Source organism: Pteronotus mesoamericanus, unplaced genomic scaffold (genome assembly GCF_021234165.1).
Source record: "Pteronotus mesoamericanus isolate MK-2021 breed Mesoamerican mustached bat unplaced genomic scaffold, CSHL_Meso_final scaffold_99, whole genome shotgun sequence".
In the NCBI taxonomy this organism is placed as follows: domain Eukaryota; kingdom Metazoa; phylum Chordata; class Mammalia; order Chiroptera; family Mormoopidae; genus Pteronotus; species Pteronotus mesoamericanus.
Window position 1 is genome coordinate 13,645,952 of NW_026555330.1, and position 16,693 is coordinate 13,662,644.

Sequence of the window (16,693 nt, forward strand, 5' to 3'; positions counted from 1 at the left end):
AACACACGTACAGAGGTAAGACCAGACAATGACCTGGGGGAGAGGGGGAAGTCTGTTATATAGGTGTTTCGTCCACCTGCGGTTGCAGGCACCTCTGGTGTACCAGGCGCTAGGCAGACGTTCTCGCCCGCATGGAGCTGGTCTCTAGTGAGGGGAGACATGCTAAACCCAACAAATAAATTGTCACATAAGTAGTATGACAAGAGGTGCTATGAAGAAAAGTTAATGAACAGAGAAGCACAAGGAGGTCGCGTAGGTGGAAACGGAGTGGGGGAGAGGACGTAGGGTTTGCCTTTTCCCGCAGAGTGGCCCAGGTGCCCGCCCCGCCCCGCCCCACCAAGGAGACGACCGGAGGGCTCAGGGGGGATGGCACCGAGAGGGGAGACATCCGGGAGCATGGCGCCCCAGGTCAAAGGCAAGTGCGTTCAGCCTTCCCTGAGAACGGCTCTGGGACTGCCGGGCACAGAAAAGACGCGTCAGCGAGGCTGCAGCCGAGTGAGCGGGGGCGGCGCGAGGCAGAGAGGCCCGGTGCGGGGGCGTGGCGTGGCCACGCTTACGCCTAGCGGCCGGGGTCGGGGCAGGCCCTGCGGCACGTGTCTGCGCCAGGACAGAAGCCTGTTCTGGACAAACTGCGAGCGGCAGGAAGACTCGAATGCGGCGCCCACTGTTGCATCCCTCCCACCCCCTACACTTTCCAGCCCGGTGCACACAGGCTGCCTCCACACCTGGCTGCTGTGAAGTCCATGGGACTAAGACGCGGGGACAGTGAGAGTTTTTCTCAGCTGCGTGTGTTGTTTCTTGGTTTGGACTCTCGGGTCCAGTGCGGGAGTACTGCGGTTTGCCTGTTGGTAAAGGCCTCGCCGTTGCACCCGTCGGCATGGGGGTATCCCGGTGCGCAGGCGGATTCGATGGATCTGGGGAGAGGGACGTGCAGAACATGTCCAGCTTCCTCGTCCTTTGATGACGACCAGGATTATTACAAAGGCCGGTTACAGTTAGCCCGGAATTGTCTGAGACCCTGCACATTGCGGGTTGTAACAAAGAACAGGATCGGATCCAGGCGTGTTTTGATTGACAAGACTGGGAGGCAGTCCGCCCAGCAGAGCGGCCACACCCTGAAACACAGCTTGCTGGGTCCTGGTTCTGATGCAGGGGCCTGGGCACGCGCCTTTATTAAGTTCCCCGGTGATGCGGAGGCTGTAGGTCCCCTGACCCGAGGCGCCCTCCGTGCGGCTCCCAGCCGTCTAACCACAGACCTGGCAGCGGCTGTCGGAGGCGAGCCCTGTCTTCCCCAGGAAGGCATCTGTGCTGCAGGAGGGCGGCTCGATCGGGTAGGGTGCGGGGCCCCATCCGCACAGGGATGCAGTTCCGATTCCGGACGCCCTCCTGCTGCTGGGGGCCTCACATGCAGGCTGAGCGGGTCGCTGCCGCAGACTCATGCTCCTGGGCCGCGGGTCCTGGGGGGGGCCACCCACCCGCACACAGTGCTGGCTGCCCAGGAGGTGAGGGGCGGTCTGTTCAGGATTCCCTCCGGTGCTCTCTGCAAAGCTTAAACAGGTGAGATCCAGTTTCACAGGAGAACAGGACCCTCCCACGGTGGGTATTCGAAGCCGTTGACAGAGCAGATGGGATTCCCAGGAGGCTTCCGGCGATCGGGAGCTCCTGGAAGGAGGCAGGGGGGTCTCCTGCCACACATGAGCGGGTACACACCGGCCGGGCGGAGAGGGGCTGTGTGGTCCTTATGAGTTATTCCTGAGCAGGACGTGGAACAAAGTTGTTCCAGTGGCCCAAGCCCACACGTGAAGGAAATCATAAGAGTCTGTTGTTTGCGCATTCAGTTTCCCAGTGGCAGCAAAACAAGTTTGGCCTTTAATTTTATGTAGCTTAAATGAGCTTCTATTCCACCCCCGGGCCCTTGACCTCCCTCTTTCCATGGACTAAAATGGTGACTGATGTAACCTAGATGTGCCGTTTCCCTGCAGTTTAGCATTCGGAAGGGCACCGGTCCTGGCCACAAACGCCCCTTTGCTGATTTTGATAATGATGATAATGACCAGATTGCCTGGGCTGTTAGTCAGAACTGTCCACGTGTGTTACGGCAACTGAAATAATACTAACACATCTTTATGTGGAACCTGTGCCTTCTGATCGCCTGCTTTGGGGCCACATCCAGGAAGATCCCGTACGAGGCCTCTCGGTAGCTGTCCCCTCGGACGGTTTCAGCATCGGGTGGCCCTGTTAGAGCTACATCTGTCCTTTCCTCCTCTGCCTCTTGCTGGCTAAACGTGCATTTTCCTACCAGTGGCTGATGCTTTTCAGTTTTTACTTAATTATAAGGAATATGAACCTGGAACTATTTTTAGCCAATAATCTGTGTAAGCTGGCAAATCTAATTTTGCTTGGTGAGGGCGATGCCCACAGTAGCTCCTTCCACATTAGACACCTGCATGTTGTCTGATCTGGAGTCTTCCTGGAAAGTGATCAGAGAGCTGTCAGCAAGATCTGCAACTCAAAGACGCCTGCAAACAAACACACCCCCCCCACACCCGTCGCCCCCAGGCTCACGAAGCTGAGGGCCGCCCCAAGGACTCTGTGGCGCTGAGGGAAGAGGTCCACCAGCTGTGCCACGCAATGACACGGGAGTGACACTCCAAGGGCCTGAGCCTGTTCCCATGTTTGAAAGGTGGAAATCGAGTGTCATGTGAGAAGGGAGGATGAAGCGGCTGAGCGGGATGGACTGAAGGCCGGTGCGCTTGGTCCGCGGGGCAGGCCCTGGTCTGAGTCGGCCCGCTTCTGACATGAGTGTTGTAGCCGTGCTGCGTCTGAAAGCCCCTTCTGCTCCCCAGGGTCTGTCCTACGAATGTTCGGGGAGGCCGTGCGAAGGCCCCAGGCTGCGGGCAGGGAGGCTCTGTCCCTGGAGGCATGGCCGCAGCTGGTGCTGAGCGTCTCCTTCCTCAGCACCTGTAAATACGGCCCTTGAAACCAGGTGCAGTCACCGAGTCCTCAGCCAGTGGGTGAAGGAAAACCTCCTGCCTTCAGGGCGCGAACATCGGAGTGGCTGACACAGGAGCTGCCGCTGTGTGTGACGACTCGGATGGCGGGCGGGACGCGAGGGGCCGGCAGCCGCAGAAGCCCCTGTGCGTCCAGGGCTGCGGTGTTTCAGGGGCTTGGCTGCCGTCAGGGGCTCCACCGTGGCGGTCCGTTGTGCCGGCTGAGGGGCGGCTGTGCAGCTTAGAACGACGTCCCTTTAGAAAGGGTTACTCACCACTTACACGTAACATAACATTACAGAGTGTACGTACACAGCAAATAACGCACAGTGTACTTCCATAATAAAAGCATATACTATATTGATATGAGTTTTACGTAATACATATTTATGTAATGGCAAAATGTATGCATATAGTTTAAATTACATAACTGCATATGCACATATCTATACGTATATACACATGGATATGTACACATACACACAGATTTATCAACAATTTTAAAATGATATTGAGTCGTTATCAAGCCTTATTAAATGATGATGATGTTATTGCTCTGTTAACTTTAATGTGGAAGTTAGAGCTCTTTCTCTCATAAATAATATCCACTTCGGCTTTCCAATGTTGACGTCTTATAAACTGAAAATATTAAAAAGTAGCTTGTATATTTTTTAACTACACAAGTGAGTCCCGTATATAGTTCAAAAGATTTTTAAAAAGTGAAAAACACACATGAATTAATGTAAAAACAGAATTCTCATTTTTTGTAGAAGTGATTTTTTTTCTCTTAGAAAGTTGAACTCCCCTCCCAGGACTGCTGCAAGCGCCCTCTTGCCTTGGAAGGGGCCCTCGTCGCCTCCCCCTGAGCCACTCCCTGGGGGCGGGGAGCGCCTTCCGCTCCCTGGGTTAGCAGGCGGGGCACCGCGGCCGCCCTATCTCGGGCTCACCTCCCAACGGCAGTGCCGGCCCTGCAGGGGCCGGCTCGTTCAGGCTGGCGTTGGACTCGGATACCGACGGTGCTGGTCCCGGGCAGCAGGTCAGCCACCAAGCAGTGTGTCAGGGGCATTGAAAACCTGGGGAGAATGTCAACGAAAGTGGGATATTGAAAAAATATAACTTATGCATCCATGCATAACACACCTCCAAATGACTTCCAATTGCTTTAAAGTAAATCATTATTTTACCTTCAATTTACATGTTAAAAAGTATCATTTAATATCAGCCTGACTTTAAAAGTAGATTAAAAAAAGTTCATTGTTCCTGGGCTTCAGTGTTTTGTAAGATAGGTGAGAATGTTTTTAAAAAGGGGGACTGTAATCAAGCACTATATAAAGAGTAAACATTAATAAAAAGTTGTAAGAATTACGGTTGGCATGTTGCAAGAAGACCGAGGATGCTGATTTGCACAGAACTTGTATGAAAAGGTGTTTTAGACCACACAGGATACCTGCCAAGGCACGGGTGTTGTGCAGAAGGTCATTTTGTGAGATGTTCTGATGGCAGCCAAGAACGCTTGACTGTAGCAAGATCTAAGATGAGTAATAAGAGCCAGATGTAAGAAAATATCCACGTAGGTAAGCAGTGTTAGAGAAGGCCCCTTTCCTGTTAGAAAAGACGCATTTGATGATACCTGCACAAAGCCATGCTCTGCCTCTGCGAGAGCCCCTGTGCTGCGTTTCTGGCTTTTGCAGCTCCATAGTGACACGAGAGAACGGGGAAGGGGCAGCTGCACTCACCCAGCGTGAGTGGACCGCTCACATGAAGAGCAGCTCCTTTCTTTTCAAGATTCATCAGTGTTAAAAGCTTAGTATGAAAACAAACCAAAGGCTTGCAACGTCGTAACAGGCACCAATAAGGGACCTCAGCATGCAAGGTTTCAGCAAACTGGTTTGCCAGAGAAAGGGATAGTCGCAGAATTAGCTTGTGTCGTCCAGAGAGCAGTAAGCATATGTTCTGCGTTGCAGCGCTGACTTTGAGTCTGCGCGAATCGCAAAGTGCCAAGCACGTCCAGAGCTGTGCAGTGCGGGAGGAGGAGGGGGCCAGGCGTGGATGGGCAGAGCCTGCCGCTGCTGTCGTGGCCCCCCTCCCTCCCTTTGGTGGCACAGGGAGCCAGGAAGTTGGATTGGGGAGTCAGACTCGCCTGAGTTGGAGCTGTAACCTTCATCAAGTTTCTAGCGTAATCTCAGGGCCACAGGGAGACACAAAGCGCCTGGTGTGTGGGGGGTTTTGGGGGGTTGCAGGACCACGACACAGCCCTCTGTCCGTCTTGCCGCGGCAGGGCGGACCTTCCCCCGCATTCAGGGGCGGTTGCTAAGTCACACAGCCGCCCTGTCACTCCGTACGGGGAGGCTCTGTTAGCAAAACCTCCCCAGTGTATACTCAGGCAACTGCGTGATGAACAGCACCCTTCAGAGAGCCATGCCCATGGATCCATTTCCAGGCTTGCTAACTGGGGCAGCCCCAGGCCTACAGGTGTATCTTGCCAAAGCAGCCTGCAGGGAAGGGCTCTCCAGCGCACCGATAACCCGATGCCGCTTTCGCTTCCCAGCCGTGGTCCACAGGGGCTTTAACTGGTAGCTTGCTTTCTTGAGATCAATACCTTTACCCACCTACACCTCCCTCGCCAAGGAGAGAGGACCTGCCCCACACCCAGACTTCCCAGGAAGGAATCACTTGCCGGGAACTCACTCCTCTCTGTCCTCCAAGATGAGCTTACCCTGTGCCTCTCCCCGCTGCCCTTGCCCGGCCCGCACTGCTGCCATGTGCATGCCCTGGTCTGTGTCCCAGGGTGCACTGTGGACACCATCGCACTGCGTGCAATTGCTGATTTGTCGGCCTCTACAAGAGTCGTGAAAACAGGGATGATTTTATTAACCGTGCGCCTTGCACCCGTTTTTGTACTTCGTAAACGTTGGGTAAATTTGCAAATGAATGGGACTTAAGTAGCTATGAATGTTTGTGGGGCATTTCATAATTGAATGGTATTAAGTAACATACAACATTCCCCAGGATGACGAGGGGCCGAAGTGGACTACTAAAGGATTTCGATTTGAAAATACCATATTTGAGGCCCAGTTTATACAGAAGCGATAACTTATTAGATGTCCACTGTCAGAGGACGGTCTTTACAAGGGATGTTGTCTCCTCATATTGCTTCTCAGCCTTCGGCATATTAGAATTTAGTATGTGCTGGTTTTGAGTTCTGCTCGTCATAGTTCATAACCTGTGCTTGCTTCGCCTGTATGCAATCTAAAGATGAGTTGGCATCATGCTTTTAATTACAGTAAATTTTAAGTTGTTTCATAATTTCCACAGTATCATGCCTGTAATATTAATCAGGCCAAATCATCACATTACATAAAGTTGATCATTAAAATGATGATCATTATCGCATGCTATAGCACTCTATTTTTATTTCACTCAGCATAGACCAAATAGCGTCTATGAATATGGAGGTAAAAATCAAAGCTAAGGAAAATTTTTTCCACTTCCTCCTACAGTGTGAAAAGAAAGGAACAAGTTGACTTACTGAACCTCAAAAATGGAACCTGGTAGATGCTTTTTCCTTTATTCCCTCAAGTTGTTATTGGTGGAGATGAGGACAAGAGGTTTATTTGTTTAATGCACCTGCTGACCTCCTAGAACAGGTGCCATCAGAAAAATGAATAAATATTTGTGCGATGAACACTTGTGTTCATACACCAAACCCAGGCGTGCTGCTCACTGATGATCGTGGACAGGTGTTAGGTATGAAAAAGCACTAACGCAGCCTTTGTGCGCTACGTAGCACAGAAGGCTGAGTCATTTGAACAACAAAATAGCCAGACCCACTGCATGAGGTCAGACCGCTGGTCAGTGGTCCATCTTTTTCTCACGGCAGTGTGACAGCTGACGAGGACACCACCGCGACGGAGGATGCTCTGGTCCCGGGACCTGTCTTCTGCGTGACCAGTGCCCCCTGCTTCGGGGTGGGTGTTTAGTAGCCAGTGACTCCGTATGGATATTACTAGTTGGTTGTCCTCTTGTTAACTTGAGTGTCCTGCTTTTCCTGAGTCATTCATCCTGGGAAACAGAATGTTATTCCAGGTCTCCCTACCATGTGCCAGTCATTTTGATGGACACCACTAGGGTTGAAGTTCACTTGATGTCCATCCCTGAGGCACACTGGCTGGAGTAGATTGTGATTTGGCAGGTATCTGCCCAAATGTTCATCTTCTTATACTTGTTATTTGTTAAATCTTTGAATATCATTTCTGGACAATGGGGTGAGAAAGTTAAAATAAGATATCCTTTCCAAACTTAAACAGTTTTGGGGAGGAGTTTGCAGTCTAAGAAATAAATTTTTGCATTCTATTTTAATTTCCACCTGTATATCCTGAGACAGTGGACTCTCTGCCTCTATGAGACACTTTCTGGAGATGTGCTCTTTGTTCTAACCTAACCCTTTCTCTGGACTCCAGGAACCTTAATTAACACATTTACAATATTGGGTTCGTAAGTCCATCCCTCGCTCCTGTATTTCATGATTTTATAGTGACCTCTAAACTCTCCCCAGTGGGTGCACTTCTGTCCTGCAAACTTGGCCTTTGATTTGCTTTTGACTAGATTCTTTCCTGTTCAATCAGCCTTGTTGTGAGAGTCGGCAACTAGAACTACACAGGGTCTCATTCTTTCAAATATTCCAGAATCGCCGTTGTTGGACAGAATGAATACTGCGTAGGGCTTGTTTCACCTGTGTCAGAGCTGTAGCCAAGCTCTGTCACCCTTCAATAGGTCTTTGGTCTCTCTGAGCCTTGGCTTCTGTTCCGGAGGGAGGAAACGGTGCTTTTTCCCTGCGTGGGGCCAGTTGTGGGGCCAGCGCGCATCGGCACGCCGGAGTTTGGGTGACAAACCTGTTACTCTAGTGTGTTAGCAACCTTCTGAGCCACGACAGAGGAAGAGCTGGTTCAAAGCCAAATACTTCAAAAAGTAATCCATAATGATCATATTTTCTGTGTAAAGGTTACAAGGAATTACACATAAAGCACTTAGAAGAATCTTTGCTATATAAGTATTATTATTGTTATTGTCTTACTAGATAGATTTCTTAAATAGTGAAACTAAATTTCTCTGTAGTCCACACGTAACTGAAAAGATCCCTTACTTGACAGATGACTTCAGCTACCTTGTATTTTTAGTTTCCTAATATTTCTCTATTTCCTAAGATAAATCTTATCTCAGTTTTTCTTTTCCCAATATCAATACTTTCCAAATAAATAGATATGTTCAAATGAGATCTCCCTATCTTTAAGATTTTTTCCTCCTCGGTGTAAAATGGAAAAGCTAGCTACTTAATAGCAAAAGAGAAAGGAGCAGTGGGATCTATGTCTGCTGGCCGACAGTCTGACCTGGCCTATTTGGAGAGTAAAGAACATCCCTTTAACTTGAAAAGCAGAGATTCGGAGTAACCTCCGTGGGGCCAGCATGCACAGCGCCCCGCTCTGCGCGCTGCAGGCGGCGGGCACAAGGGCGGTGTGTGCCTGTGGGTCGCGGGTCCTGGTGCGAGGGGGGCTCCGAGGGGGGCTGGGAGGCGCTGGGGAGCCGCTTCTTCCTGTTCGTGTCGGCAGTCGGAGCCACGGCGGGAATACTCTCGATGCGTTCTCACACATTCAGTCATCGCTCATCTTTATTTCATATTTTTAAAAGTTTTGTTTAGAGTGTCCAATTTTTGTTTCACCACTTAATGCTGTTTTTCAAAAAGTATAAGATTATCTACATACAATAATACATGCAATCTAAGTATTAATGCGCAGAAGTAATGCGGGACGAAACGCCGCCGCGGCGCGCCCCAGCCGTGGGCCGACGCGCACGGCCGGCCCAGTGCGGGCTGTGCCTCGGCCTCCGCGGGAAGAGCCGCGCGCTGCTGTGCTCCGACCGTGAACGCCTGGCGTCCTCGCTCCGCCAGGGTGGCGTCACCGTTCACGTTCGGCACGGCTTGACATTTTTGGAACAAAATGAGCTGGTTTATGTCGATGAGCCGTGAGGCGCTGCGTTACATGATGTGACAGAGCTGTTACAGGAAGCGTCGTATATACAGGGGCCGCATGTGTTCTATAACTTCAGTTACTTAAGGAATCATTTGCCGTCCAGAAATCATGCATTTTTATTTTGTAGGAAATTAAAGGGGCATCCAGGACTCACCCTTGGTCTTCCCTATTTTCTTTTTCCTTTTTTGCCCTTCGCCCTGTGGACCACCTTTCTCTGTTGGAATCAGCCTCACTGCCAGGGGCACCGACAGCTGGGGGATGAGCGGTGGGGGAGGGGAGCCGGAGACCTGCCGTGGTATGGATTCGGGGAGATCGTACAATTTGAATGCAAAATCCATGTCAAACACTTTCAAGTTTTTGTTCTGCTCTGTTTTGTTTTAGATGGAGCTTGCTAAGGAAGAAAAATGTGAATTTTTGCCTTTCCTGTCCCCACGGAAGGTTATAGTCAAAGGCGGTAGGATTGCGGCGATGCAGTTTGTTCGGACGGAGCAAGACGAAGCCGGGAACTGGAGCGAAGACGAGGACCAGAGGGTCCAGCTAAAAGCGGATATGGTGATCAGCGCCTTCGGCTCCGTCCTGCAGGACTCCGCAGGTAGCGTGTGGGCAGCCAGACGTGTCTCGTGATCGTCTGCTGTGTTAGTAGTTTCCAGCTTTCAACGAGTTGTTTTGTGCCTTCATGTTTACTTCCTTCTTCTGGTAGGGAATGCAAGCCATCTTGATTGAAGAGTTTTAGAAATGGTATTTAATGTTATTATACAGGATTATTTTTAAAGTGTGGGATTTGAAAAGAACATTAATCTTCCTTTTGAGCCGATAATCAAAGTACATATTATTCTGTTTTGTTAAAACATTCTCTTCGTTTCTTCAATGAGAGTGGCTTTTTCTTCCACAAGACTCGGAGTAAGGGAGTGGGACAGAGAAGCTGTAACAGCCGGTCTCCGGTGACTCGGACCCGTTCGGGGCCACCGAGTAGGTAGGGAGAGAGTTTGTGGCTCGTGCTCTCCTCGTGTCCCGCCGCCACTAGAAACGTCACATTCGGAAGTTTGAACTCGAGTTATTGCACCTGCATGGCATAAATTGGTATGCGACGGGGGAAAAAAAGCTTTAAAAACGGTGACCAGCAAAGACAGTGTTTTGTGTAGCGTTGGAACCGGACGGTGAGCTGATCAGCAAAGAGCATTCTGGGTTATGTTGCCCACGCACGATGGGTCTTGGGCAGATGCCGATGGGGGTTTTGGTACCTAAATGCCTTCATTTTGTGAGCCCTTTACCGGCTGCCACACGCTGTTGAAATGATGGTTAGCTGTTTTATTTACTGAAAGGAAAATAAAAGGAAGATGCTTCTCTTAGTCAGAGATTCATCAAGAACAGCAACAGCAACCAAAAATCCAGGCCCCCGATGCCTGCTGTCTGCGGCCTCCTGCCTGAGCCTTTTGCTGAAATTACCTTAGCGTCTGAGATGGAGAGAGATGCCGGCATGCAAATGTGTGAAACTGATAAGTAAAAAAAAATTGACCAGGCCTCCAGATACTTTATCTGCAAGACATCAGACATCCTGGTATCTGGAAACTTCCAGATGTTTAATGTCATCAAGATAAATGTTTTCAAATAGCTGGATGATGGCCTGAATTTGTCACTTTTCATCTAGATGTCTATGTGACAAGCAGACACAGCCACAGTGTGGTTTGTTTATTCATTAACTGGGTTCAGAAAGGAAAAGAAAAAAAGCTATGTGAAAATTGCATTCTATTACCTAAAACATCGTAGTTCTTCCTGGTCCTCACATCACCAAAAACTGAGTAAAAGTTGAATCATGTTTAACCAGCAAGTCTGTTGATGGTTCACCTATCAAACAGTAATTGAGCTTACCCATCTAAATTTATGGTCCACAACTGACAACTCTCATATTAAGAAAAATGTATCTTTTCCTAAGCAAACCTAAGTAAATGTGACTCAGGAAATCATAAAAAACAGCTTTTGCCATCTCAGGTGTCATTTTGCTAAGCGTGTGTGTGTGTGTGTGAAAGAGAGAGAGAGAGATTTAGTGTTTCAAATATGAAGTAGAAGAAAACTTGACCTCTTCCTTTTTATTTGACAAAGTAATCCCAGAATTTAAACTTGTGCATTTTATCCTAGAACTTAGTTCTGTTTCTTGCTGTTTCAAATGTATAACACTGACCCCTTCGCACTTGAGATTTAGAGAAGTCAAGGCAAGAGGCCTTTTAATGTTCCTTTTTATTTTTCTTGGTCCCCTCCCTGCCTGACTTGGAATAACAAACTGCCTGGAAAAGTTACCCTCGAGCAGAACCCCCCGCATGTCCAGGGCCCTGCCCCCGCATGCCTGGGCCGGGCTGCCCGCTCAGGAGAGGAAGCTGACGGAGCGTGAGGCTCCGTTCCTGCCTCCGCCCCTGCTGAGTATTTCACACTGGGTTGTACACGGAAGACACTGAAGAAAGGGGTGGAGGGAACCAGTGTTTACTCAAGGGGCATTTAAAGTCTTACAGTAACAACGGCCACGCCAGAACACTGGGCGTGCGTGCACCGAAGAGGTACAGTGGCAGATTGCATGGAGCCAAGCTGCCTGCTTGGGCGAGAGGAGGACACACCCCTGCTGTCCCTCTTCCGCCCAGAGCCTGTCCCCTCCTGAGGCCTGCGCCCTGGGACTCCCGGGGGACACCTTGGTGGCGGTCACATGTGATGCTGTGTGATTTAATTTCTTTATCTGACAAAGCTCTCCCTCAAAGCGCCGCCCTGCCCGCCCTGCCCCACGCGCCCCTGCCCTGCCTCACTGACCCCAGAGGCCTGCGTGGCAGCCTCAGTGACGTCTTTTCAGTTCCTGCGCTGTTTTCTGCATTTGACGATGTTAAACCTCTTTCTGTTGGAAATGCTCTCTTCCAAGTCACTTAACCTCTCTGAGCCCCTGCTTTGTCCTTTGTATATAAAGAAACAAACCAACCTAATAATGCCTCCTCCCCCAACCTCTCAGGACTGTGGTCAGAGTGAGAATGAAACCGAGCCGAGTGCTCTGCAAAGGAGCCCGCAGCGCACCCTTCTGACTCTCCGTTTCCTTGCCTTCTCTCTCCAAGCGCGGCGCTGACTGCTTTTCATCCCCTAGTGTACTACCTTTTAGCACTTTCCGGAACTCAAAGTTGCGCATTTTCTCATCTAAATACATTCGCTCCCTCAGTGAACTGACGGCCCCATTCACACGTTCGCTCTCAGAGGAAATGTTTAATGAACAGCTTCCGTGTGCCACGGAGCGGCCGCGGTCATCCCGCGCCTCAGGAGACAGTCCCTCCCGGGTTTGGACGGGCACCCGTGGGAAACGTTTACCGCGCCTCTGGGGAGTGCTGGGGGCTCGCTGGGTCCCGGGAAGGCTGAGGACGGGGAGGCGTGCCTGGTACGCCCAAGGCCCCAGACTGGCTGGGAGGCAGGCCTGGGAAGAGATCGCCGTCCCACCAGGCAGAGGATGCCTGTAGAGGGAGTTGCGAAGCAGGGCGGGGGCCGGGGGCTGGCCCGGCAGGTCGCCCTGAGGCGTGTCCCGTCCGTCAGGGTTGTACATGCCTCTGTAGCTCTCCAGGTCCCAGTGTCGCCCCCCCCATTCCCACTCCGTATGCCGCGCTTTCACGTCAGTGAAGGCACTGATGTTACCCGATGCCACAGGATGACGGTCCCACTCCTGGTGTCCCTAGTGCGCGCCCCTTGGACCCCTCAGGGAGAGGCTCGACGCACGCTGCGCATCCCGCTTCGTTCTCCACTGTTTCCTGTGGAGCTGCGCTTCCCAGCGTCTAGCCCCGGGGGATTCTGCCGCGGCCACTCAGGGCGCTTGACAGATGCCGCGCATCGATGTCTGCCGGAAAATTCAAGGAGTGACAGACGTGACGGAGGACATATCGAGTAGAGTGATAATTCAAATTCTCAACAGTCTTTGACTGTAATATCATTTTAAATGAAAATTCTTGTAGTGTCTTAATTATATCAATTACATATTTTAAGAGTAATCTAAATTTGGGAATATGAAGGAAATTAAGTTTTCAATCTCAGTTTTTACTCTGATATACTACATTACTTCTGTAAGATCCTTACTTTGTGTGCTTCACAAAGAAGAATGTAAAATAACTTTTTTATAGTATTAAACACCCAGTATATCTATTGTATACATTTCCTATCATAGAAATATTATATGCCTCAACACCTTATAGAAAAGATACATATATGAAATTTATAAAACACATTTGGATGATATCCTTGGATTAAAGTTGTAATAATTTCAGTGCCACTGAAGCTAATAGTAAGTAATCATCATTATTTTACCCAAATCTCCTTTATTCCTATCTCTTTTTTTGGATCATAGCAGTGAGTGGAAAATACGAACAAAAGACTACACATCCCACATTCCTGTGCGTGGAATGTATGTGCGCTTGTGATGAACACAATTTAAGCGAGTCCCTCATTAACTGCTGTCTTGAACCCTGCCTTCACTGTGGTGCCTGATTTCTCGTTTGATGGATGTAATGAAGCCTTAACCTTGTTTCATATCTTTCCTGTGGGAAACTCAAAGTGGTTCCTCCTCTAAAAGTTCTCATCCATTCCCTATAAGTATGTAAGGTTCCGAATCACATTCAGTTGGGGTTTTATTGCTCAAGACTGATATTAAAGGCAGTCAGTAAATTATACACGAGATACTTCTCATAGGCATTGCTGCTCCACAAATATTGCCCTTCCCTGGAAACTTAAAATCCTCCATTTACTTTAAAAATATGTGTTTTGTGATATAGGAAGCCCCGTCCCCTGTCCCGCGCCGACATTTGAATTCTCCCTCCCAGTCTCTCTCTTTCTGGCCAGCGGCAGCTTCCAGAGGCCGCTCGCGTGTTTCTCCCTCCCCTTCTTGGAACCTAACTGCGGGCTGCAAAGTGCGCCCGTCTTTTCTGCCGGTTTGGGCTCGATGAGGGGACCACGTGACCATTTTTCCTGGCCCCACCACCGCATTTCTCCCACGGGGGCAGTGACAGCCAGCGCTGTCTGCTCACTCCTAGGGATGGCGGTGGCAGTCCGGTGCGTCTCTGCGCCTTCAGGTGACTGTGGGAAGGCACTGCAGAGCCCCAGCTTCTCCGAAAACACCCCCTTCAAAAAGACCGGGGTTCTTCGATCCTCTGGAGCCTGTTGAGTTCACCTTCCAATCAGACTGCAAACCCGCCAAAGGCCGACGTTGCACCCTTCCCGGAAGCCGGTCCGCCCAGCACAGATGGGTGCAGAGTGCCTGTCTGTGCGCTCGCCTTGACTTGACTCTCGTTACATCACTAATTTTTTTGCACCAAGTTACTGTTTTCCTACTCTGGGGTAGGTTGGGTTTATCTTTGTTAGAAAATATAAAAACCAGTTCAGTTTTTCTGTGGCTACTGAATTTTTTCCTGCGTTGGCATGAATTGTTGCATTCTTTATAATCCAATAAATATTGCACTGATTAGAATCTGTCTGGGGCAGCAGCTTAGAAACGAGGCGGCGCCACAGGGGCCCCAGTCCCCAGGCACCCAGGGTTTCGCGCTCCTTGTCGTCTCCGGGGGTGACTCTGGCTGACAGTGACAAGCTAACTGGGGACAGCGGTAAAGCACTTAGCTATGTGCCTGGCGCATGGCTTCAGATGTTATTATCCTTGTGTAACAAAACCACATTTTAGCAGTGAAATTGGGCGCTAGTACACCCTTCTGAGGGTGGTAGTGCGGTCCAGGAAGAGAAGCGTCTGAACACCCGGGCTTTGTTCTTCTGGGGCTGACAGGCCCTGTCAACGTGTCTTCATAAATAAGCGAAGCAAATGTTCCTACACGTACTGTTTTTTACATGAGAGAAGGTTTCGTATGTTTATTTTTATTTGCAGACAAAAGTTTGCTCAATTTGTAGCTGTACTGTATATTTTAAAAGTGTTTCATTACTAACTCTGATGTTTTCACACCAGCAGAAGGGATTTCCTTGCACTAATATTTAGGGTTCACAAATCTCCATTTTGAGTTTTCACAACTCAGGTATTTAAAGAGCAAAGAATTTTAAAATAACTTTGTTTTCAATAACTTAAAAATGGAGAAAACGGGCCCCGTTTTTTGTATGTTTATTCTGAGATGACTGCTTGTTTGGATTTTCAGGAAGACGTAGAGAGGACTTTTGAGAAAAATCAGTTTGCGTTTTTCAGTGTGTGAAGATTGTGGGATGAAACAGCTGCACTTAGAAACCGGTGCTTGGCTTCTGAAGTGTGTGGGGCTGAATGCCCAAGTCAGGGAGCGTCCCCACCCCCTCGCGGGTGGCAGGTGCCGGCCCCCCCCTGCTCAGTGGGCAGCTCCAGCGCTGTAGGCCCTGGGGCAGGAGTGTCGGGTTTCAGGGAAGCCAGTTCAAGGGGGAGGGCGGTGAAGGGTCCCTCTCCGGCCCTGGCGGTGAGTCTAGGGAGGCACCCTCGGAGTCAGGACATTCCATGGGTCAGGTGCCCGGGATTGCCCCAGGTTCGAGAAGAGGGTGAACACGGAGCATAGGCCGGCGCCTGACCAGGTGTCCGTGCGCAGAAACTGCTGCTCGCACAGGCAGTGTGCGGGACGGGGCTGCGGGAAACAGTGGTGCGTTGCCCTTGAACCTGCCTGTCCATCGCACAGCCCGACGCGGGCCTGGAGCTAAGAAAACACGGAGTGATCGGAAGCAGGCATGGGTAGCCATTCCACGTCACTTTTCTGTCTTCTCCCCGTCACAACCGCATGCCTAGAAGGGTGGCTCATCATTGATTAAATTAATGAGAGGGAGCCACTGTACCCAAGGGTTTAAGTAGCTTCTTCAAAGTACGAGAAATGTGGCGTTTCTTCTGGAAACCCAGAAGCACCTGGCCTGCCCAGTTACGAAGAGGAAACGTCAGTTTTAGTCACTGCTGCTTCTCTGGCAGCCAGTATCATGAAGGGAACAGCGTGTCAAGAACAGACATTGTCCATAGCTCTGTGGTCCCCAGGCTCCCGCTTTGTTTCCTGGTGCCCAAGTAGCAACACGTCGAGGGAACCTTTGTGTTGTTGGCCCCAAGTTGAGCATGGACCTTTTAGTCTTTTCTGTACACCGCTTTGCTTCTAATTCTGTTTTGGGCAAGAGCCGTTCTCAGGAACCCCATAGTAAAACTGTACATATTTTCTTTAAAATTGTCCTAACTCTCAGATTCTTTTTCTGGCTGAAAAGATTTATTGTTTTTCTGAAGTAGACTGTGCAGAGTGAGGGCGACGTGGTGGAATTCCATACACGTACTGGCATTTCTGCAGAATAACCACCCAAAATAATGGAATCTCTGCACAGCTCTTCTTTGAAATTATTTCCACAGGGTGGAGAGGATGAGGAGGGCGGTGGCACTGATAACAGTGTTGAAAGTGATTCGGAATCAGCATCACATCACTTAGAACCGCCTAGACGTCCGTCTGAAGCACAACATGGTATTTCTGTAATTATTTTACTTCCCTCTAATAGCTGCATAGGAATAGGCTTGTTTCCCCGGTGAATAGCCCTGCTCTGCGCCTTCCCTTATCTTTATTCTTCAGGTTTCGCTGGTGGTTGATATCCTGTGCATTCTTACAGGGAGACGGCGGGTAAATCAGTGGTTTTCCATCAAATCAAAGATTACACACAAGCTGCAGAGCCGCGGCATGGTTTAAGTGTTGCTGGGGA

General features: G+C 49.8%; 1 protein-coding gene across 1 annotated transcript in view; it reads left to right on the top strand.

Moving 5' to 3' along the window:
• Positions 1-16,693, top strand: part of DPYD (dihydropyrimidine dehydrogenase) — a 527,599-nt gene that overhangs the window by 220,959 nt on the left and 289,947 nt on the right. The window contains exon 11 of the mRNA XM_054564805.1: positions 9,398-9,608. Coding sequence (XP_054420780.1) covers positions 9,398-9,608 — 211 coding nt within the window. The remainder of the gene's footprint in view (positions 1-9,397; positions 9,609-16,693) is intronic.